The 25,957-nt window shown below is 40.6% G+C and overlaps 1 protein-coding gene across 3 annotated transcripts in view; it reads left to right on the top strand.

The window, feature by feature from the left end:
* UNC119 (unc-119 lipid binding chaperone) overlaps positions 1-11,564 on the top strand; it is a 51,413-nt gene extending 39,849 nt beyond the window's left edge. For all 3 annotated transcript variants that reach the window (XM_075854263.1, XM_075854264.1, XM_075854265.1), the window contains 4 exons: positions 1,726-1,839; positions 2,915-3,017; positions 5,033-5,205; positions 8,555-11,564. In XM_075854263.1, the coding sequence (XP_075710378.1) occupies positions 1,726-1,839; positions 2,915-3,017; positions 5,033-5,205; positions 8,555-8,667 (503 nt within the window). In that variant the 3' untranslated portion in view covers positions 8,668-11,564. The remainder of the gene's footprint in view (positions 1-1,725; positions 1,840-2,914; positions 3,018-5,032; positions 5,206-8,554) is intronic.
* Positions 11,565-25,957: the final 14,393 nt, after the last annotated feature.

Raw genomic sequence — 25,957 nt, 5'->3', positions numbered from 1 at the left:
ATATAAGGGTTAGGCAGGTATAGTAGAGGCTAGTCACCCGCATTTTTAGGAAAAAAAACTGACCGACTACTGCGGAATCCTGGCAACGCGTAATCCATTTCTATTTTAGGAATGTCATTTTAATGAGGCTACAAAGCTGCTTAACAGTAGTGCGGTTTTAGTCAATCAGCATTACAAATAACAATGAGCGTAGGTGCCATGTTTACTACTGAAGTACCCCTGTACTCTTGGGAAAAAATGTAATTCCCTTAATTTGCACATTTCAGCACAGAAGTTTAAAGTTGAATTTATTAAATTCCGTTAATTTTGATTCTCCCTTTCTGAAGCGTTTTCCACCTATTCTATTTCTGCTATTCATGGCTATCATGATAAAATATTTAAATATTTTATGTCCTAAGTGTGTTTGTTAGGTTGCATCTCCTCCTGATCCCGAGAATAATAATGGTTGGTTTCCTGTACTCAATAGAGATGTGTCCGAGCAAACTCTGAAATTGAGTGGGAGTTACAGAAGAGAGCACCCCCTACGGGTCATACACTGATCTTATTTAATGTAATATTTTATTCTTCTTACATTAAAAAAAATAAATGTACAAATAACTACTAGATGGCCTCCTCTTCCTTAATCCTATAATGGTTTTCTATAGCAATCGTAAGGTGAAAGATATAAATATGTATACACGTGTCCATGGGAAACAATATGTTTGTAAAAAGAGTGAGGCCTTCGTTTCTTTGCTTAAATGGAAACCATTTCTTTTTGTCTGCAATGGATATCAGACACTATTTGAAATGCATTAATTGTGTACGGCTATAGCCATCTTTTATCCTTTAACACCTTAAATACTGTGTCAAGAAACTTTAACTACCTTTTTCAATGGCTTTTGTTGTGTGATATCATTCTGTAGCAAATTAGTCAAGATTTTTAGCTTAATCATATATATATATATATAATTTTTTTGTGACCAGTTTAGGCTTCATTTACAACTGTGTCGGGGTTCTCTTGGTGGATTCCGTCAGACCTTTCAGTCAGGGGAACCCACGAACGGAAACCATAGCTGTCCGTTAGCATTACCATTGATTTCAGTGGTAACGCTTCCGTTACTAATGGATTCCATTTGTCTCCATTCCGTAAGGTTTCTGTTTTTTTTTTTTTTATGGAATCAATAGCGCAGTCGACTACGCTATTGATTCCACAAGAAAAACCCAGAAACCTTACGGAACGGAAACCAATAGCCGTGGATGCGTTACCATTGAAATCAATGGTAATGCTAACGGACAGCTATGGTTTCCGTTTATGGGTTCCCCTGACGGAACCCCGATGCAGATGTGAATGAAGCCTTAGACTTTTAGGAGCAAAAAAAAGAGAAAAAAATCCAAATATATAATGTTAGTTTAAAGCCTATAGTAAAATCGGAGACTGCCTACATACACAATGTTTTGGTGCGTTTTTGTTATGAGTTCTTGGGGTCAGTGGCGTTTTTATTGAAATACAGCATGCTCTAGGTATAGGTGTCCGTCCCCCCTACATCTATACTAAATAAAGCACCATTAAAAGAAAATGCTTAATAGCATGGCGTTTTTGAATCCAGAAATAAGTGTTTGAAAAGGAGGTCTTACTGGGTAAAAATGTTATATTTATTTGTGCTCTGGTTTTCACGATCAGTTGTAAAGAAATCTCATTATAGTCCACAAAAAACATGAATAATGGCTCTTTCTTTCGATTTTCAGATTACTTATGCACTCCAGAAGAGAACATTTACAAGATAGACTTCACCAGATTTAAAATCCGTGATATGGAGTCTGGAACCGTCCTATTTGAGATCACAAAGCCACCGGCATCTGGTGAGTGATATAAATAGAAAGCACGGATAGAAAGTTCTGCTTGATAGAAGCAAATTAGAGTGATGGCTATTTTGAAAGACCCCTGGACAGTTCAAAATAATTTTGTATTGCGTTGTATATGCTACACAATTTCTTATTTTGGAAAAAGCTGCATGACCCGGTGGAAGAAACCTAGAGCTATGACAGGGGATCATATATTGCTGATACAGATGCAGCACAACTAATGATAGAAAAACTATTCATTCTACAATTTAAAGGGCTTGCCCAAGATTGCTTCAGTTTTTACAAACCTCAGTCCTAGAGCAATTGCCAACTTTCAGTTGTTTTAGAAGAGCTTCGGTGGGGGTGGGGGGGGGGGGCTGTTTGTAAAAATTGAGTTGGCCTTGGACAAGCCCTTTAAATTCACCACCTTTTTGATTTCTTTTTTTTCTGTGTCCTACCCATATTCCATGCTCTGCAGCACTCCACTGTCTTTCAAAAATCGATTGCACTGTTCATCCTGGCTTCATGGTTCCATGAATCCTAGGACAGAACAACATTTGCAGGTATTTTTGTGTTTGTTTTTTTAATATTTAATCGCATGATGCTTCTTCATATATAGTATATACAAATTTGCAACCTTTATCTATAACTCAGAGATGGCAAGAAAACTTGCTTTCCTAAGTTGTGGTGTTTTTTTTAATTTATTTATTTATTTATGTTTGTTTTTTTTTTTGTTTTTCTTTTAGTATATAGCATAATTTTATACTAATAGGGGCTCAACTCTAAGACCTAATTGATGGCTTGAACAAGGGGAAGAAGCCCCTAACTGAGTCCTGTGCCCCTTCAGCCCCAATCAGCATTTTCCGTTCTGGCTTAAGTGTATATGGACAATATAATTTCAGAAAGCCGAGCAAGGGCTAAACAATGCAGATGGGAGCCAAAGGGGTAACCGGTTTTAAAACTTGTTTGTGTTTTTGTACATTTAGGAACACTTTAGTTCTCGTTTCAGCATTCTGGCATTTTCATTCATATATTTCCCTTAATTTTTTCTTTTTTACTGCTAAATGTAGATATGTTGCTTTATATGTTGTAGAGCGGGAACATGGGGACAAAAAGGATGTGGACCCAAACGCAGGTAGATTTGTAAGATATCAGTTCACACCTGCTTTTCTGCGACTGCGTCAGGTTGGAGCCACGTAAGTAAACTACTTTTTTTTGCTGTACCAGGATATGTTCACACGGCTTATTTTCTGACGTTTTTTGGGCTCTAAACGGCCGAAAAATCGGAAGCAGAACGCCTCCAAATATCTGTTGATTTCAATGTGGAAAACGGCGATCTGTTCCGACAGGGTGTCTTTTTTTACGAGGTCGACTTTTGAAAAACGGCCATATAAAAAAACGCCCGTGAAAAAGGTGCATCTCACTTTTTGAGCCGTTTTTTCATTGACTATAGAAAAACGGCTCAAAAAATGCGCGTAAAAAACGCTAGTTGCTTGAAAAACTTCTGAAAATCAGGAGCGGTTTTCCATTGAAAACCGCTCTGTATTTTCAAATGTTTTTTTGATAAATGTGTGAACATACCTTTTATTATGTGAAAGACAACTAAATAAGGCCTCATGGACACAACCGTAATAGTTTTTATTGTCCGCAAATACGCATCCGACGGCTATGGATACACATCCGTAGCCGTCCACAATTGTGTAAGCACCCATGGACTTCTATGGGCTAGTCCGTACTGCAATTGCGGACAATAGGATATGTTCTATATTTTGCAGATCATTTCTAGCTAAATATACGGAAAGGTGTCCATGGCCTATAGAAATGAATGGGTCCGCAATTTCATCCGTAATTACGGTTTCCATAATTATGGATAAAAATTACGGTCGTGTGCATGTGGCATAAAAGAGTCGTTTTAAGCTGATGACCCGTACATCTGATCCATCAAATTAAATGTAAGATACAACGAACCGTATTTTATGTTAATTTTTTTTACAGTCTAATGTTACGCATACCGTAACACAAATGTTCAAACAAGAAGACTAGGGCTTTACGGCTGGGGCTAAGAATTTACATATATTAGTAAATCAGAAATGATGGTCAAAGTTTGGTAATTTTTTTGCTTATATACGTAATGGTATTTTTTCTATTTTGTTGTGGTGACCATTGTTGCAAAAGTGCAATATGGCATCACTTCCTGTTGTCACTTTTTCTAAAATAGCCGCTGCAACAATACAGATAAATAGCAATTTTCCTGTAAGTAAAACAAGCTTAATAAATAACACTTTGGCTACTGCTCTAATTTTACGAATACAGGATAATTTTTACGTTCAAATCCTATTTAAGGCCTAGTTAAACATACATATTGTTACAATTTCAACGAATTTTACCCTTTTGCTGCGAAGACCATTTTCACACATTTGACAGACACAAATATAACCTGAATTATTATAAAATTCCTATGCCCTTATATTTTCTGAACTAGACACCTAGCAAATTGTGAAAATACAACTAAAAATGGCTAAACTGTTCCTGAAAAATAAAAACATTATCATAAATGTAAAATGAATTATTACATTTCGTAAACCTTTTTTGTGCAGTTTTGGCTGCTAGGAGTACGGACATGTGGCTGTAATTTTCTGCCCTTTTATATATGGCAGCATATTCAGCTGACCGATCCACTTTAAGCATTAAGGTGTTAACATCGGGTATAAACAGTATTTTCTGACCGACTTGGAAATAAAAGTCTAAGACCTTATTTCACAAGCTCGGTTTAGTGGTTTGTGGTCTAGTTGTCAGGCAGAACCTTTCCATAAATGGCTATGGTAACATTCAGATCTGTGCTATCTAAGGGATTGCACAACCGCAAGAAACCTGTATCCGTTTAGTACAGCAAGTAAATTGACTTTTTGGGTTGCTGGGTATGTGGACTGACTGTTCTAAAGTTCAATTCTGTTTTCTTAAAAGGTTTATTCCAGATTCAGCAACTAAAGATTATTCTTTGCCCAATAAAGTCATGCAATATTCTAATGTTCTTTCCACATAGTTTTCAAGATCTCTGATGGGCACCTTCTATAATGCTTTCTCCGTCCCAGTGTTTCCACAGAGAACCCAACACATACACACCTGCAAAGAAATACATTTAAGTGGACCGGTATAGAGGGAGGTTGTTTCATTTATTTTTAGTTTAATTCACTTCTTTTTTTTTTTCCAGAGTCGAATTTACAGTTGGCGATAAGCCCATAAATAACTTCCGAATGATTGAAAGGCATTACTTTCGTGACCAGCTTTTAAAAAGTTTTGACTTTGAGTTTGGGTTTTGCATTCCCAGCAGTAAAAATACATGTGAACATATCTACGAGTTCCCACAACTTTCAGAAGAACTTAGTGAGTATTGCTTAAGTCTTCTATGCTGTGTTATCTACATTAAAGAGGCTTTGTCACCAGATTCTCAAATCCCTATCTCCTATTGCATGTGATCGGCGCTGCAATGTAGATAACAGTAAAGTTTTTTGTTTTTTTTAAAACGTTCATTTTTGGCCAAGTTATGAGCTATTTTATATATATATGCAAATGAGGTTTGAAATGGACAACTGGGCGTTTTTTTTCCGTTATGTCCAACTGGGCGTGTATTGTGTTTTTAACTGGGCGTGTTTACCTGTATGACACTGACCAATCAGTGACCAGTCAGCATCATACACTCATCTCCATTGATTTACACAGCAGCGATGTGCAGCCACATACACAGAGATTAACGTTAATCAAGTGTCCTGATAATGAATACACATGATCATCCAGCCTGGACGTCATGTGTATTCAGAATCCTGACACTTCTGAATCTTTTCTGTGAGACTCCGGCAAGGGAAGCGAAATCTCGCGAGATTACGGAGGTAAACGAGATTTCGTTTCCCTTGCTAGAAATCTCAAAGAAAAGAGTCAGAAGTGTCAGGATTCTGAATACACATGATGTCCAGGCTGGATGATCATGTGTATTCATTATCAGGACACTATTAACGTTAATCTCTGTGTATGCGGCTGCACATCGCTGCTGTGTAAATGAATGGAGAGGAGTGTATGAAGCTGACTGGTCACTGATTGGTCAGCGTCATACACGTAAACACGCCCAGTTAAAAACACAATACACGCCCAGTTGGACATAACGAAAAAAAAAAAACGCCCAGTTGTCCATTTCAAACCTCATTTGCATATATATATATAAAATAGCTCATAACTTGGCCAAAAATGAACGTTTTTTTAAAAAAAACAAACGTTACTGTTCTCTACATTGCAGCGCCGATCACATGCAATAGGAGATAGGGATTTGAGAATCTGGTGACAGAGCCTCTTTAAGCTGTTCGTAGGATCTTTTATGACCAGTTTGTTTAGGGCTATAAAAAGAGCCTTATTTCTGGTAAGAATAGGCATTATCTGCTAAGAAATAAATTTTAAAAGGGTATCTATGCACCAACCCCCAATCCAATATGTGTTTAGGAAATGTAAAGCCTAGAATATACCGTTATCTTTGTGAACTTGAAGACATCGGTCAGTAGACAAAAAAAATAAATAAATAGACGGTTTGAATCCTAGTTGCTCGCATAGATACGTGACTTACTGAATGATGTCTTTCAAATAACTTTTTTGGTTTGGCAATATAAGGGAAAAGAAAAGCATTTTGGCCACACTGTTTCTAAATGGCACCCTTTTTGGCACAGAATACTGCCACAAACTCTGCATGTGCAAATTCTAAGTCTAATCCAGGAGTGGATCCAAAAATAAGGAAACGTATAAAGCGAGTACGGTAGAAAGAAGTTGGCACCACTCGTTGTTTCTATAGTAAGGAGCATATAGACAAATGCAAACGAGGAAAGGAGTTCCTAGCCAAACAACTTTGGACGGTGCTCAGCATAGAGAAAAACAGTCTAAGGCCTCATGCACACGAACGTAAAAACGCCTGTAATTACGGGCCCATAGACTTCTATTGGCCATGGGTACCTTCCCGTTTGCTTACGGGAAGGTGCCCGGGCCGTTGAAAAATATAGAACATGTCCTATTTCAGGCCGTAATAACGGCACGGGCAGGCACATAGAAGACTATGGGGCTCCCGTACTTATGGGTGGCTACGTGTGTGCACCCGTAATTACGGGAGCGTTGCTAGGCGACGTCAGGGGATAGTCACTGTCCAGGGTGCTGAAAGAGTTAACTGATCGGCAGTAATTCTTTCAGCACCTGGGACAGTGACTACCGCTGGAGTTAATATTATTAAAAGTTAACTTACCTGCTTCTTCCTCCAGTCCGGCCTCCCGGGATGACATTTCATCCCATGTGACCGCTGCAGCCAATCACCGGCTACAGCGGTCACATGGACTGCTGCGTCATCCAGGGAGGTCGGACTGGATGTCAAAAGAGGGACGCGTCACCAAGACAACGGTACATATGAACTTCTTTTACTGTCAATCACTGCGGAAACTCTGCCCGAAAGGGCTGCCCCTTCTCTCTTTCCAGCACTGATAGAGAGAAGGGACTGCCGATTAGTGCAGAGAAAACGGGTCCGTAAATACGGGTGGAATACTGGTGACACCGGACCCGTATTTACGGGCACGGGTCCGTAAATACCGGCGGAATACGAGTCGAATACGTGTGATAAAGGACCCGTATATACGCCAGTATTTACGGGAGGAAAAAAATATGTTCGTGTGCATGAGGCCTAAGGATCTCATACAGTGAGAGGAATGAAAATGCGGCACTCACCCGTTTTGGCTCTTAAACTTTATTTTGTTGTGACATCAAAGTATAAAGCATTGACTGATATGTCAAACTGGATGGTGGATACAATTCTGGCCACAGTCCTTTTTATAAAAGTTAAACCTATAAAACATCTATTTAAAATGTAATAATAACCAAAACTATTAACATAACATTAACCCTGGCTTAGCCATGAGCTCAAGCCTACAAGAAATCAATATGTCCACGCCTAATACTGAGCGACTTACCACAGCAAAAAGGCAGTGACAAGTTATTCATTACAATAAATTGAACAGTAGGGAGGAAGGTCGGGGCAGCGTCACTCCTCCTTCTGGAATATGCAAAATATTGAGTATATTTCTACCTTTTATCCTAACCGTCAGGTGACTTTCTCTCCCTCCCAATCCCTAACCTGTTGCTGGGTCTCCTAATTTTGCCCAGCTGTCACATTGGCCATAGATGTGGCCCAATGACAGCCATCACCAGGCAGACCTTTCAGTCTACCCTGCAACCGGCGGGAAAAAATTCCTGCCCAATAATAAACCCACCAGAAGGAATCCACAGGATGCTTGTAATCCCATGTGGATCCCTCCTAAGGGTCTGAGTTTCATCATATAACCGCTAGATGGTCGGGTTTGCTTTGTGTAATAATTTGTTCTATGGCAGTGGACGGATATAGAGCCTTGTGGAGATTACTGCATCAAACGTTTGTTTCTAGAGTAACACTCTCTTCAGACCGGTAGATGTAGGATCCAAGGCATATAAAGCGATATCCAAACGTATTATTCCAGCGGCAACACATAGAAATTTACAACGCTTTGTCCTGCGTGACTGAAATATTTTCATGTGCTATTGGATGCCTCTGAAATACAGTTGGATATCACTGTGCTTTATATGCCTTGAATCCTTTCTTTGGTGGTCTGTTATTGGGGGTATGTGGCATGGAACTCCTTTCTCTTTTTATCTAACGCTTATTCTTGTATCTATTTTGCAGTTCGGGAAATGATCATCCATCCCTATGAGACACAATCAGACAGTTTCTACTTTGTGGACAACCAGTTAGTGATGCACAACAAGGCAGATTATTCATATAGTGGAGGCCCTTGATCCTGCTGTAAAAAAAGCTCCAAAAATCGACGCATTGAAAACAGTCCCCTTCCCCTTTAGAAGTTATGTAAGGGATTGTACACAATTTCATGTAGGAAACCAATCCAAACAACAAGATTGTTTGCCAGTAGAAGTTATACGACTGAGCCTATATCTGTCCTTTCACTCCCCAAGCCTTTCAGCACGTTAAAATAGTGCAAGAACTTTCATAACTCTCCACTTTCGGTATGGACGCCTTCGCAGTGAATTGAATGCGGTCAACAAGAATGTGGTGATTGGCTGTTACCAGAACGACTCAATGATGTGAGTAGTTTAATAAACATCCGTGTCATGGTCGACGTAACTGGTATTCTCCCGGAACAAGGACTATTATTAAACACCATTCCAAGGTTGTCGTAGGACTGATCTTTGTCATCTCACTTGGGCCATGTGGTCTTGGGACCGACCGTTTCCATTGGACACATAGTTTTCCTCTATGTATTAATTAATAACGAAATACACAAGAAGTAATGATGTTGATGTGTCAGCTTGGACCAGACCGTTGTTAAGGAAATCCAAGCCAAAGAGTGAATCTGTTCTTCCTTGTAGGCTTGCACTTGTTCGTGTTCCTTCAACGTAAATGTACAATTAAATATTGCAGGTTTTCCTCTAGCAATTTTTCTAAAATGACAGCTAGGCATGACACCGATTTTCTTGCTTTAATGCACCACTGTAAAATATAAACACAAGAAAAATGGAAATGTCCAAATAGTTGAAATACTAATAAAGTGAAAAATACATAAAACCTATTAAACCAGCCAGCACAGCCGGCAGAATATATTTTTTGAGACTGAGAAAAATAACTGCAAGTGGATTAAGTAATGATACATGTGTTGGCACACGACCTGATAGTCTCGATTACAAGAACCAGACAATGTCGTTTACACGTTACCTGTATTATGTTCCATTACGTATACTGCGTTCACCAGGAATCGGTGACATAAGAGGCGTGAGGCATCATGTGTCCCGTTTCTCAATGATGTCACCGATTCCTTTTCAAATTGATTGACACTCATGACTATCCTTTTAGCCAGAGGACATGTCTGGTTCATTGTTTTTTTGCAATTATTTATGAAGGTAATTTACATACATTGTATGTGTAATGAATATGCCTGTATAATACAATGTACATAACACAGTATATTGAATTGTATGAGATTTCCAGTATATTGCTGAACCTGAAGTACGTCGACCTGTCTAATACTTGACTGTCTATATATTGTATGTGTGTTTCATCGGTTGAATTGATGTAAACTTGGGGGGGCCTCAGGGTGCCTGTTACGGAAGTAACCCGATTTCTCAATAGAATGTTATGTATCACTGTGTGGTACAGTGTCACGGAATAAAAGGTGGACAATGTCACACGATTTGATGTGACTCATTAGCATAATAAGACTTTCAGTAATCTTGTTTCTCAGGTGTGATTCCATCTGACAATGTTCTTTGACCGTGTAAATCTGTTAGAAATTTGGGAAACATTCCAAACCTGTCGATCGTATTGTCCATTGCTTTGTTTTTGATTCCTAAAACGTAATTTTTTTTAATTTTTAGCCGCCTTTTTTCTTTGGTTTGTTACATTTGATCAGCGTCTGAATACCATGGTGGGCTCTTTGCCTGTTACTGAACAATAAATACTCGCATATGTGATGATCTCTAAAACAATCTGTCAGACTGTGGAATAAGTTGTCTGTTATAAGTATCTCTGTTAACTCTTGTTTTCTAAGAACTTTTTCTAATAAACCGAATTAGGGTGTATATTCCTAAAACTATAGTGATCGATTCAATCTACATCTGGTCTTGGGTTCCATTCAGGTAGAAATGCAACGGTTAACTACAGTCCAGTTAATGTTATGTCCTACAAACAGATGTTCTTTAGCTTTCTTTATAATATGTACATTAACATACATGCTATCTGCTTTATAACTGTAGCCGTTATGGTGGAATCCATTCATTGCAATATTTTTAAAGTGTCATCCACTTGTGATCTCCTGACCTGACATCGAGTATGGAAAGACACTCCTAGGCGCTGGGCGTGTAATGGTCCTAGTAATTAGACTCTGACCAATGTACTATACTTTCCAGCGGTCGTACGGTTGCCACAGTAACTACCACCCAGCGTGCAGGAGCGTCTCGGCACACCCAATGTCAGGTCAGGCATTAGATTCTAAGTGGAGGCACGTTTTAAGCCTCAATAAGTGACCTGTGCGTTTTCTCCAATCTTTCACTTCTCAGACACTAAACTAAAATGAATTAAAAAAAAGTCTGTAAGCAACTTAAACCGTTCAGTATCTTATTTTTCTTTACAGATTTACCATAAAAACTGGTTCCATTTGCTTCTGATCATCTTTCTCATCCGCTGGGAACTGACTGAGGGAACATGGCTTAGATTGCCTGGTCTCCATTGCAGACCTCTAGGAAGGTTTATTCTGCAGCAAGCTGCCTCCTAGCCAGATAGAAGTCCACCTGAGCCCTACCTTTTTGTTTAAACCTATTGTTTCTCGTGCGCTAGTAGTGAAGGTGGGAGAACTGAGAGACCAAATAAATGCTTCTTGGGACAACGTGCCAGTTTACTTTTTGGATAATGAGATATAACATTCGTGTTTACTAGTATTGTTTTATTGGCTTAACATTCATTTCCCTAAAAAAAAAAATGTTTTTAACAAACCGTTTTAGGGGTTTACATGTTAAGTTTTCTTCTGACTTGTCATGTCATGTCAGAAGTTAACATTGGGGCCAGTCTTTCCATTTCAACTGCCACTAGTTTCCAATATGGAGACCCCATGATGCTTTGTGTAATGCACCACAACCTCTTCAGCAATTCGAGCCAATGCCAAGTCCTGCTGGAAAATTAAATCCGCATCTCCATAAAGCTTGTCAGCAGAGGGAAGCATGAAGTGCTCTAAGCTTTCCTGGTAGACGCTGCGCTGACTCTGGACTTGATATAACACAGTGGACCAACACTGCTGCTCAGTGGTGCAAAGTCCTGTTCTCTGATGAAAGTAAATTTTTCCTTTCATTTGGAGATCAAGCTCCCAGAGTCTGGAGGAAGAGTGGAAAGGCATCAATCCAAGTGGCTTGCGGTCCAGTGTGAAGTTTCCACAGTCAGTGATGGTTTGGGGGCCATGTCATCTGCTGGTGTTGGTCCACTGTGTTATATCAAGTCCAGAGTCAGCGCAGCGTCTACCAGGAAAGTTTAGAGCACTTCATGATTCCCTCTGCTGACAAGCTTTATGGAGATGCTGATTTCATTTTCCAGCAGGACTTGGCACCTGCCCACACTGGCAAAAGTACCAATACCTGGTTTAATAACCACAGTATCACTGCGCTTGATTGGCCAGCAAACTCGCCTGACCTAAACCCCATAGAGAATCTATAGGGTATTGTCAAGAGGAAGATGAGACATCAGACCCAACAATGCAGACGAGCTGAAGGGCGCTATCAAAGCAACCTGGGCGTCCATAACACCTCAGCCGTGCCACAGGCTGATCGCCTCCATGCCACGCCGCATTGATGCAGTCATTCATGCAAAAGGAGCCGCGACCAAGTATTGAGGGCATATACTGTACACACTTTTCAGTAGGCCAACATTTCGGTATTAAAAATCATTTTTGAAATTGGGCTTATATAATATTCTAATTATCTGAGACACTACATTTGGGGTTTTCATTAACTGTTACCATAATCATCAACATTAAAAGAAAAAAAATGCTGGAAATAGATCACTCTGTGTGTAATGAATCTATAGAATATATGAGGTTTACTTTTTGAGTTGAATTACTGAAATAAATTTTACTTTTTGTTGATATTCTAATTAATTGAGAAGGACTAGTATGTAGGTTCTCAAAACTGAAGATATGTGAGGTCAAGTAGTGACAATGGGGCAGACATTTTTGTTGACTTCCTCAGTAATCTCTCTACAGCCAGCATCTCCACAGCCTATGTAGATTGATTTTAACTACCCAGAAAATGGATATGCAATAGACTTCAGGTAAGCTGCTCTGCAGATATAAGTCTGTGCATGTCTTGTCAGCCCCTGGCGGTGCTGGGTACAGGAACATGAGTCTGATGTTGTCCAAGCTTGCTGCATATGCTTTATTGGGGAATGATGAGTGGGTTTTCTATATGATCATATGCATCATGTCACTGAAGAAACACTGTGTATGTCCTCCACCATGCGTGATGCATCTACGGGTATTACACTGCAATATGTTACAGCAACACTGCTCCTAAAGAATATCAGTGTTTTTAATGTTTTCTTTCAAATGTTTTCATGTTTGTATTATGTTGACCTTCACTTATATTCTATGTCTACTTGTGATCTCCCACCTGATCTTACAACAGGTGTAGAGAGATACAGGTGGCACCCGGGGAGGTATAGTTGTTAAGGCAACCATAGACACCATAGGAGGCCTCATACTATTGCATCAGCAACTGTACTGCCCGAGGTAAGATCTAACGGCTAATGTAAGATTGGGTGGGCGATTGGCACTTTAAACTTTCACTTATGACTATAGTGATCTCAGATCCTATTTTTCTCGCAATACAATTTTTATCAAATAGGGGCAATATATGGCAAATTGATGATTTTTCTTTTTTAATGTTTTAGTTAGTTATTTTATGAACTAGAGATTTGTGTCTGTATGAGGTAAATCTTGGAATATCAAAAACGGTTTTCAATTTAATTGGTCTGACAGATTGCTAGGGAAATATATTTTTCATATAGATAAGTAGTTTGTATAGGAGTATTATTTTTGTTCATAGGCTGCCAGCTCATTTGTAAGCTTAAAAAAACCCACAAATCTCTGCACATACATGGCCAGATGCAATTGTCCTGCTGGGTCTCATGTAGCTGAAGCAGTAGCTATTTGCTTTTGACTTTAACTGTTGGCTTAAAGAAGCTCTGTCACCACATTATAAGTGGCCTATCTCCTACATAATATGATCGGCGCTGTGACGTAGATCACAGCAGTGTTTTTTTATTTAGAAAAACGATCATTTTTGCCGGAGTTATGACTTATATTAGCTTTATGATAATGACTTTCGAAATGGACAACTGGGCGTGTTTTACTTTTTGACCAAGTGGGCGTTGTGGAGAGAAGTGTATGACGCTGACCAATCGGCGTCATACGCTTCTCTCCATTCATTTACACAGCACATCGAGATCTAGCTAGATCACTATGTGCAGTCACTTACTCACATATTAACGTTACTTAAGTGTCCTGACTGTAAATAGACATCACTACCAGCCAGGACATGATGTCTATGCAGAATCCTGACACTTCGGTAACGTTTGTGTGAGATTTACAACACAGCAAGCGTAATCTCGCGAGATTACCCTGTAAACTGTAATTTAAAACGAGATTACGCTTGCTGTGCTGTAAATCTCACACAAACGTTACCGAAGTGTCAGGATTCTGAATAGACATCACGTCCTGGCTGGTAGTGATGTCTATTTACGGTCAGGACACTTCAGTAACGTTAATATGTGAGTAAGTGACTGCACATAGTGATCTAGCTAGATCACTATGTGCTGTGTAAATGAATGGAGAGAAGTGTATGACGCTGATTGGTCAGCGTCATACACTGCTCTCCACAATGCCCTCTTGGTCATATAGTAAAACACGCCCAGTTGTCCATTTCGAAACTCATTAGCATAAATCTAAAATAGGTCATAACACCATCAAAAATTATCGTTTTTCAAAATAAAAAAACACTGCTGTAATCTACATTACAGCGCCGATCATATTATTTAGAAGATAGGCCACTTATGATGTTGTGACAGACTCTTTAAGGGGATTTTCCAGAAAATAACAAAGATGGCCTATCCTGTCTGCTAAAGGGACCCCCACAGATCGCACATTGATGGCATGTTACAAGCATAGGCCATCAATGTTATTTTCTGGGAATTAATTTTTAAGCCCCATACTGTTCATAGGCAAATTTGGTGAATCTGGGCTTATAGTCTTTACCTATACAGAGATTTGCCATTCAGGTCATGGTTTCCAGCTTTGTTTCCTTGTTCTCTATAATGCAGAGTATTACTTCCCTGTATTCCATAGATTGTATTACATCTTTATTCTACACAAACTTGTTTCCCACTATTCTGCAAAATTCTCAACTGTATGTCCACAAGTTCTGTGTTTCCATTGTGTACTGTCATATTAGCATATGTTTTTTTTTCGTATGTATATTTTTATTAGATGGAGTGTGAAAACTTCATTTTGAGTAAAACTTACATTAAAAATGTGTTCTTGTGTGTTTTGTTTTTTTTTAGGTTTCTTTTCTTTGTAATGTTTAAATAAATGATGCTTCTCAAATTATAAAAATAAGAGAGGAAGAGGGATGAGAGAGCTGCAAAAATCACATTAAATTGAGGAATACATTTTAGGTGATAGTTATGTTATTGCTCTTGGTGTATCACTCAAAGGGAAAAAAAAAAAGATTGCATCCTTCTATTTAAGAATGTGGCTCTTTGGCCAGACCTTGCACAGCACAGGTTGTTCTGTTAGTGCCCCCTTTTTCGTCCAAAGACCATGCATACCTTTATAATGTTCTAGGTTTGGTTTACTCGCATCGCGGGGAGTCTGAATCCTACGTCCATATTTCGGATGCTAAAGTTTTCGTTTTAGGCAAAACCAGTGTTTCCAATTGCAGTTATTCATTAGTAATTTGGACTCCCTAAGGGTTTATTCAGACGTTGCAATGTTAAAAACGCATCTGAAAATGCAGTTTTATCGTAATTTTGGTTCATTTTTCGATTTTGAATGCTGTAAAAATGCACCATATTGCGGTAAAAACGCTTGCAGTTTTGGATGCGTTTTTGCGATGTGGTTTTAACCTTAACGCCTGAATGAACCCTAATAAATTCTCGGCTGTGCTTCTAGCAATGGTTGACACTCACCCTGTGGGATGCAATATTGTCACGATGCGGGGTGTGGACCCACTCTGCCATACCGCGTAGCGGGACGGCAGCTGACCAAACAGATATAGTACAGAGTCTATAGTCCGGAAAGGGTACCTGTGGCAACTCGGACAGTAGCAAGGCAGGTAGATGTCAGGCGTAGAGTAGCGGAACAGGCGTGGAATGCAACACAACACGACCACAGCTCAGCACGGTACTAGGTCTGATAGCACGGGAAACAGGATACAGGAACAGGGAACACTTGGAAACTGGAAGACACTAGGAGACCATTAGCAAGAGAAACTTTGGGTAACGAACAACGCTCAGGCAAAGAACAAGAGGACAGAGCCCCTTATATAGTCCAGTAGCATTCTGGGCTTGATTGCAGACTTCCTGCAATTATGCGCGCACTGGCCCTTTAAGACCGTACACGCGCGGGCGCCCTCCGGGAGACCGTCTCGACACCAGGAAGTGGCGCGTCACTGGGGGACGACGCAGCAGAGAACACACATGGCCACGGCCGTCGAGGGGTAAGTCAGAACGACTGGCCGTGGCCATAGACATTACAAATATTATCTCTTCGCTCTTGTCCAGTGTAGTTACTCACATAGGTAACTGCTTGTCGCACCACATATTAATAGCCCTCCCCCCTACTAGCAGTTCTGGTCCAGGCTGCTGGGTGGGGAAGATGGGTGTGCAGCTCTGGATTACTTATTAATTGGCAGTAAAAAATAATTGAGGAGGATAGATGCAGCAAGTGACATCTCCTTGTTCGTTATTCTCTTGCTGTTTGCAACATAGATGTGTATTTTATGTAGTACAGCCAGAAATGTGTGGGACCTGCATATAATGGGACTTTTCTTCCCTCTGCATAATTTCTACAAATGTATATTTGCTCTCCCCTTGATTGCTAAGTTGACAGTCTTTTTCTGGTTTGATATAAGAGCTGTGTACTCTGTAAGCCAATCAGATTTCTCCCTCAAGCTGGTTCATTGAAACATAGTGAGAAGCTGCAGCTGCATCTCCCTCCTCCCTCGTTTGTTTTTACTGATTTGCATTAAATAGATGAGTATAACAATAGCAGAGCAGATAGAAACGGTTGAGCGTGGAACAGCAGGTGAAACCTCAAGTGGTAATGTACAGAAAATAAGTCATAACATTATGAAATTATCCAGTCTGTTGGTGTAAACTCTACGTTGCTTTGGTAATGGCTGGTAAACTATTGTCCTTTACAACCCAGATGACGCTTGTAGTCCGCCTGGCACACCACGTGCTTTACCTCTATTGATGGGGCAACACATGTAGTACAGCAGACTGGCAACCTTAGTACAAGATTGTCCAGCAGTGCTTGTGGTTCAACACTTGTGTGGCACCTCATAATGGTCCTATTCAAAGCTGTTTACAGGCTTAACCTGCTCCCCGGCTTTCTCCTAGATGAAGACATGGTGTAAATCAGTCAGAAGAACTTACCTGGACCTGTCTATGTAAAGTACACAACCCAACTTTATCGGTGTGCAAGCGTGATGTTCTATATGACCGGCTCCATAGGCTCTTCTGTGGGAAATGGTCAATAGGATGCATATTGTAGGCTTCAACTAATATTTCCACCCTGTTGGAACCTGTTCCAGGCTCAAAAAAATGATGCTCTGTAGCACATGCGACTTGTATAGGACCGCCCTATAATCCTGCCCAGCATAAAATCTGCGTTCCCTGAGCCATATTGATGCTCTAACACCCAGTTATGTATGTTTTGGGTTGTTATCTGTAGGGGATGTGTCCCTACATATTCTGACAGTCAGACTGTGTAGGGCAAAGCGGAATGGTAGCAACCAGTTTTAGATTTATTCATAATTTGTAGGAGGAATAACAGAGTAATAGTACAATTCAATGTTCTAAGAGAAGACCCTCCAGCATTGTTATTTTATGGGGGATACAGGTCTTTACTAAAATAGCCAAGTCAGGAGATCTGTTAGGCCCTTTTACCCCTTGCAGCCAATTTTCATTTTTTTGCTCCCCCCTTTCAAGAGCCATAACTTTTTTTTTCCTGTCTATGCTGTGTGGAGGGCTTGTTTTTTATGAGGCAAGCTGTAGTTTTTAATGGTAGCATTTTGGGATACATAGAGCTAGCAGCAGAGGTGGAGATCTCCAGTTCGCATCATATTTGTCAGCGTGGTCATAAAATAAAGAGTTTGGGTTATTTTATACATGTAAATTGTAGAATGGTCCAGTAATGACTGGTCGCAAATCACCGCAATACACAGACACAATGACTAATGTGTAATTCATATGAATTGTAGGTTGTTTCAATTATAACTGTCCACATTTAACGTTTTCTTTTCTCCAGTTTCTCCTTCTGACTCTTTCTTTTACTTCCACTATCAATTTGCTTCTCCAATCCTCCTCCTCCGGTCCTCACGCCGACTGCTAGGGACTAGTCAGCGTAACACATGGGCGTTCATATGACTGCGACACTAATGTCATCAATGATAACGCCAAGTCATGCCCACTGCTAGTCTTTAACATTCAGCGTGATGCATGGTTGTCACATGACTGATGCTATCATCATACCTTCATCTCGGTTATGTGACTTGCATCACTGCCATTGCAACTGGCCTGTTGGCATCCGCATCCCACCTTTGCAGGCTTCACCTGAGAGCCGTGGCACCGACAGGACAGTTAAAAACAGATACAGCGGTCAGGGGCCTCTTTTAAGCCAAAAAAGTGGCTGGGCATTGCCATGGTACATGACACCTCTACCTGTAAAGGGTTAAGTGTATTTATAAAATTAGAGCAGGTTCACTAGTAAAAGTCAGCCTGTATAATTTGTTTCAGAAATGTACTGTATGTGTATATAATGTATCCAATGAAGTTATAAAGTCACAAAAATGTAGCATTGCTGTAACACCCAGAGCGTCCACAAGATGTCGCTGCTTCCCACTCGCCATCTGCATTGCTTTTCATTTTTTCAAAAGGATACAGTATTGCATCAGGACATGTCCCTCATTAACCCTGTGCTGCCCGGGTTGGCCACCTTGTGTAAAGCCTGGCTCCCACCTTCCCTGCCCATTACACAAGCATTTGATTCTGTACATTATTTGTACTGGAGGCATACCTCCCAACTTTCAAGTATCACAACCGAAGCGACAATTTTTTTTCCTTTTAAAGCACACCTCTAACCTTGCCCAATCCCCGCCCATACATAGACGGTTCAGCCCACACAGTATCATGCTCCTATAGAACCCCCTCACAGTATAATGCCCCATAGTGCCTCCCCCACAGTATAATACCCAATAAGAACAGAGATGGGACAGGCACACGATGCAGTTAAAATTAAATTCTGCTTTATTGGTAACAAATTTAAAACCCAAGAAACTAAAATCCCGGGTCAAGTAGGCTTCTTCACCCTGGATTTTAATTTATTGGGTTTTAAATTTGTTACCAATAAAGCAGAATTTAATTGTAACTGCATTGTGTGCCTGTCCCATCTCTATTCTTATGGATACCTACCTACCTACCTACCTACCTACCTACCTACCTACCTACCTACCTACCACGTAGATCTTTGCTAGAACTGATCAATACAGGACGTGGCCGCCGGACTTCATTGGGGTGAGTGGACCTAATTATTTCTTTCTTGCCAAATAGCTTCCCCCCACACAGTGTAATGCCAATTAGCTGCCCCCGTACAGTATAATGCCCCATACAGTATAATGCCCCATACAGTATAATGCCCCCGTAGATGCACCCATACAGTACAAAGCCAGCACAAATTCCCCCATACAGTATAATGCCCCATAGTGCCACAATGCCCCCTGTAGATAGTGCCCACATAGATTGTGCCAGTGCCCACATATAAAGTGCCAGTGCCCAAATATAAAGTGCCAGTGCCTACATAGTGCCCATGTAGATGGTGCCCATATAGCACCACAGTTCCCATGTAGATAGTGGATGGTCCAGCGGAACGTACCTAACGGGGCTGGTCTTATGCAAATTTTCCAGGACGCAGGTATTTCTGGGATAAATTGTGGGTGTTCGTAGACAGATGGGGAGGGGCTTAAACGTCCCATGAATTGGGATTCATATCTGTTGGAGCCTTCTGAAATTGTAGAGGACTAGTTCGCAGCAAAGTCAGACTAAACCCTCAACAAATGGTGCTCTAAGGGACTTGGTCTAAGGTAAATTTGTTTACAGAGTGCAAAATCAAACGCCGCCCCCTTCTTCCCGCATTGTTCCCATGGACTTGCAATTGTCAGGGCGGTTCAAAGAATGGTAACTTAAGATTCTGGCCCACCACTACCTTGAATCATTTAAAATACTGGTGTCTTCTTAAGTGTCAGAGTAGCCTTTGGGCCCCCTGAGGTAGCAGGGTCCAGGTGTGACTGCTACCTCCGCACCCCTTTAGCTCCCTGTCCTAACTGTAAGATGCTCTTTAAAGACTAAGGCCCCATGCACACGACCATTCCCATAATCACGGTCTGTGATTACGGGCACGGCCGGCCGCAGACAGTCACCGGCATTTGTGGGCCCTGCTTTTATTATAAGTATGGGAGCACGGTCCGTAAAATCAAAGAAATAGGACGCGTCCTATTTTTTTAACGGATGATTTCTACAGGCCGGACACGTAGTTACGTAGTTTGTACGGTTGAAAAAAGACACATGTCCATCAAGTTACGGGCACGGCCGGCCGCAGACAGTCGCCGGCATTTGTGGGCCCTATTTTTTTTACGGATGATTTCTACAGGCCGGACACGTAGTTACGTAGTTTGTACGGTTGAAAAAAGACACATGTCCATCAAGTTCAACCAAGGGACGGGAAAAGGGAAGGAAAAATTTCTACACATAGGAGCTAATATTTTTTTGTTCTAGGAAATTATCTAAGCCTTTTTAAAGCCATCTACTGTCCCTGCTGTGACCAGCTCCTGCGGTGACTATTCCATAGATTCACAGTTCTCACTGTAAAGAAGCCTTGTCGCCTCTGCAGGTTGAACCTTTTTTTCTCCAGACGGAGGGAGTGCCCCCTTGTTTTTTGAGGGGGTTTTTCATGGAACAGGATTTCACCATATTTTTTGTATGTGCCATTAATATATTTATATAAGTTAATCATATCCCCCCTTAGTCGTCTCTTATCAAGGCTAAATAAGTTTAATTCTTTTAATCTTTCTTCATAACTTCGATTCTCCCTTATTAGCTTTGTTGCTCTTCTTTGTATTTTTTCCAACTCCAGGGCATCCTTTCTATGAACTGGAGCCCAGAACTGAACTGCATATTCCCGTAAATACTGCATGGAGTGTGCATGGGGCCTAACTATTGTTTCAGCAAACTTTTTACATGTCATAGTGACATATCAGAAGTTTTGATCCTTGGGGGTCCAGTTACTGAGATTCGCACCGCTAAAACTAAGGGGCTGAAGCGCTCAACCAAGCACTTTGCTTCTTCGGCTGCGATCGGCAATCCTAGTATGCCTGAAGTCGGGCTCACATAGAAAGTCAAGCTAAAGGCGCGCTTATAGATTTTCTATGTGAGCCCATCTTTAGACATACTAGGTTCGCAGCCAATCTCACCCAGACCCCCACCAGTCAAAACTTCTGACATGTCACTATGAGATGTCAAATGTTTGCTGAAATACCTGTTACTCTTTTCGTTTTGGCCAACCCTGCTCATAGTATGTATAAGTAAAGCAACATGTTTGACATTAACCATATCAAGATTGCCATCTAGTGTTCATCTAAAATTACTACAGCATTTTGATTTTTTTTTTCTCCAAAGAACTAAAAAACATGTCCTGTGTGTATGCTCCATTTATACTGAGAATCGTACAAAGTTCACATACCTCCAGATTTAGAGCTGTGGACATCACTGCTTTTGTTTCATTTTATGTCATGACTATTTTGTTATTTACACATTGCAGAAGTTAATCTCTTAAGTACCGGGCCAATTTTAGCCCTGAGGACCAAAAAGTTTTTTCTATTTTTCCTCTTTGCATCCTGGTCGTCATATTTTTTTTTTTGTGCGATGTAGTTGTATGAGGCTGTTGTTTGTTTTTTTTTTGCACCGAGCGCTGCAGCTTTTAAATGTTGCGATAAAATTATTGTGCCGGTTGTTACGGTGTGTATAATATTTTATGTTTTGAGACTTATATTTAAAGTGTAGCTAAACGTTTGACAAACTTCTGACATGTCATAGTGACATGTCAGAAGTTTTGATTGGTGGGGGTCCGAGCACTGAGACCCCCACCAATCGCTAGAACGAAGCAGCTGGAGCGCTCGTGTGAGCGCGCAGCCGCTTCGTGTCTGTTCGGCTTTTTCCGGAAAGCCGATGTACAGGCCGGAGTACAGGCTCATAGACTTTCTATTGAGTCCGTACAACGATACATTTATTTCCGGAAAAAGCCGAACAGACACGAAGCGGGTGCGCGTGCAAACTTCTGACATGCCACTATGACGTCAGAAATGTGTCAAACGTTTAGCTACACTTTAACAAAGTTTGTTTATTGGAAAAAAAATGTGCATTTGTGTGTATTTTTTTTTACTCATTTTTTTTCTTCCTAAACATTCATCTTTTTTTTAATCTATTTTTGGCCCCATGCACACGACAGTAGTTTTCATCTGTAATTACTGATCCGGTGCAGTGACTTTTATCCGGAGGTTCTCCGACCTGCCGACTTCGTCATGCTGCTCAGTAGTCTTGATTCCTCATCAGGATAGGGTAGTGCTTTGTACTGTGCTCTCCTTTTTTACCTAGGTTGTCTTTTTTTACACAAATTGGATGTTGTCCGCACCTTGCTTCCTTCCTTCCTTTCGGATTCCTTGTTTATGCTCCTGGAGGTTCCCAGGAAGTAGTTGGCGGCCTCTAAGGCCACTATCGCTCAATGGATTCAGAAGGCTATTCACAAGAATTTCAGGGTTCGGGGTGCGGCCCACTCTACCAGAGTGGTTGGGGCTTTTTAGGCTATGTGCAATCAAGCTTCTGTTCTACAGTGTATTTTCTGTTAAATAAAAAAAATCACCAAAAGGGATCAGAGTTATTACTATGGGACTGAAATTAATTCCAAAATGCATCAGTTTTAAAATGCTTTCTAATGTGACAAAGTGAATCTCGATGTGTTCTTTTGGTATCTTGGAACAGAAAAACATAGGGAAACAATATAATACCCCCAAAGGGAATGATTTTATAAACTGATGTGTTCTATGATGCACCTTTACTTCTCTTATCCAATAGGAATACAGGAAGATGCTTAAAAATGCAAGAAGGAAACAGCACAAAAACATATATACACAGAAAACAGTGTGTAATTGCCTAAACCAATTAGGTTCCCAATCTCATTACCATGGGGAACCCCTGAACAATGTTTTAACTCAGAGTCCCCCTACTGCCTTTACTATTTAAAAGACGCTTGGTGTGGGGGCAGGTAAAGTATTCTATAATTCTTTCCCACCGCTATATTTTGGCAAACACTAGTGTATAGAGGGTTTTACACTGGGCGATTATCGAGCAGACAAGCATTGCCCTGTGTAAACAGTGCGGCGATCAGCAGATGAACGAGCAAACGCTCGTTCATCTACTGATCGTATTGTTTTAAAAAAGTTAAATATTATCGTTGTCGGCAGCACATCTCCCTGTGTAAATAGGGAGATGCGCTGCCGACATGATAATAATGTATGAGGACAAGTAATCGGAGTAACGACCGCTTGTCCCCATTTATAGCTCCATGTGACAGGAGCAACAGGGCGCCGATTGAGCTGTCTCATTGATCGGCGCTCGCTGCATCGGCCAAAATGGGATGGTGTAATAGGGCCTTGAGCAATGGTTTATAGGTAGTAGATTCCAGATGCTGTGGAAGGGTCCTTTTACACGTCCCAATATGTTGGCGCTCAGTTGCTCCTTTCACAAAAACGTATAATCGGTAATGTATGGGGATGAACAATTGTTTCTGCGATCGTTTGTCCCCATACATTTCCAGTTTGTCTGCAGCAAATCCCACAGGGAGACGTGCTGCAGACTAGCGACCATTTTATTGGCCGCATAAACGACTATCGGCTCGCTCATCGGCTGATCGTTGGCCTGTAAACAGGGCAACAATCGGGAACGAGCGTTCATATGAATGCTCGTTTGCCTGATTATTGGTCCGTGTAAAAGGGCGTTAAGACATTTCAACAAGCATGAACTAAGCATCCTATTCAAAGTATAAATGGCCCTGTGTTTTCATGAAACGAGTAAATAAACTATTTTTGCACTTTACATCTAATGCCATACTTACCTTTAGAGCTCTCTATAAAATGAAATACTCCCCTCTCTTTGGTTTGTTCCTTCTTTTTTTTCAATGATCAAAATACAGCATTCATTGTCACTCATGCCGATACTTCTCACACTGTTCAGATTTGAGCCTCTCAGGCTTCCGTAGCATTAGCGTCACATCACCATGACGACTATACATTTACACAATATTGTCCGTCTCTTTCAATCCATAAAAAACGTCATATATGTCCACAATATCCATCTAATCCCTGCGAACATAGTGACCCGATGCTTGTTCTACGTGCATTTATAGAAATGTAAATATTTTAAAATGCCGTGATATAACTGCAAATATACAATTTTAAATGACATATATAGACACTAGATCCTCTTGGCATTTAGTTAACTGGAAATAGTTTATTTAGTGGTCTATGTTTACTGTCTGCTACACATAGTTTTGCAGTGTGTAACAATAATACCATGCCCTTGGTTGTACTAGGGTCTTTTGATTGATCCACATATAAACTCAAATTTTAGAACCTCGCTTTGTTTTATATATTTTGTGTTTATGATATTGTATGTAATAGAATGTATACCTTTTTCTATGATATGGGGCGTTATGACTCCCTGTTCTCAAGTTTCTGTCATATATATACACGCATACATTTTTTTAAAATAAATTATAGCATTTAATTATAAAGTATATTCATATCCATATTATTACTATTTTAACTTGTGATACTTATATTTTTATATTCCCTACATGAGGAATCAACTGTGTTTCTTGTTTGACATTGACCGCATGCTATAATGAATGTGACCTGTAACCTTGACCCGGTAGTCTTTGTTACTGCCGACCTAAGCTTTGGATATAAAAAAGTACAGTGAAGGAAATAAGTATTTGATCCCTTGCTGATTTTGTAAGTTTGCCCACTGTCAAAGACATGAACAGTCTAGAATTTTTAGGCTAGGTTAATTTTACCAGTGAGAGATAGATTATATAAAAAAAAAAAAAACAGAAAATCACATTGTCAAAATTATATATATTTATTTGCATTGTGCACAGAGAAATAAGTATTTGATCCCCTACCAACCATTAAGAGTTCAGCCTCCGCCAGACCAGTTACACGCTCCAAATCAACTTGGTGCCTGCATTAAAGACAGCTCTTACATGGTCACCTGTATAAAAGACTCCTGTCCACAGACTCAATTAATCAGTCTGACTCTAACCTCTACAACATGGGCAAGACCAAAGAGCTTTCTAAGGATGTCAGGAACAAGATCATAGACCTGCACAAGGCTGGAATGGGCTACAAAACCATAAGTAAGACGCTGGGTGAGAAGGAGACAACTGTTGGTGCAATAGTAAGAAAATGGAAGACATACAAAATGACTGTCAATCGACATCGATCTGGGGCTCCATGCAAAATCTCACCTCGTGGGGTATCCTTGATCCTGAGGAAGGTGAGAGCTCAGCCGAAAACTACACGGGGGGAACTTGTTAATGATCTCAAGGCAGCTGGGACCACAGTCACCAAGAAAACCATTGGTAACACATTACGCCGTAATGGATTAAAATCCTGCAGTGCCCGCAAGGTCCTCCTGCTCAAGAAGGCACATGTACAGGCCCGTCTGAAGTTTGCAAATGAACATCTGGATGATTCTGAGAGTGATTGGGAGAAGGTGCTGTGGTCAGATGAGACTAAAATTGAGCTCTTTGGCATTAACTCAACTCGCCGTGTTTAGAGGAAGAGAAATTCTGCCTATGACCCAAAGAACACCATCCCCACTGTCAAGCATGGAGGTGGAAACATTATGTTTTGGGGGTGTTTCTCTGCTAAGGGCACAGGACTACTTCACCGCATCAATGGGAGAATGGATGGAGCCATGTACCGTCAAATCCTGAGTGACAACCTCCTTCCCTCCACCAGGACATTAAAAATGGCTACTGGCTGGGTCTTTCAGCACGACAATGACCCGAAACATACAGCCAAGTCAACAAAGGAGTGGCTCAAAAAGAAGCACATTAAGGTCATGGAGTGGCCTAGCCAGTCTCCAGACCTTAATCCCATCGAAAACTTATGGAGGGAGCTGAAGATCCGAGTTGCCAAGCAA

This window comes from Rhinoderma darwinii, chromosome 2 (assembly GCF_050947455.1).
Source record: "Rhinoderma darwinii isolate aRhiDar2 chromosome 2, aRhiDar2.hap1, whole genome shotgun sequence".
Lineage (NCBI taxonomy): Eukaryota > Metazoa > Chordata > Amphibia > Anura > Rhinodermatidae > Rhinoderma > Rhinoderma darwinii.
The sequence above is the reverse complement of the archived record's forward strand: the minus strand, read 5'-3'. Positions and strand labels throughout refer to the sequence as shown.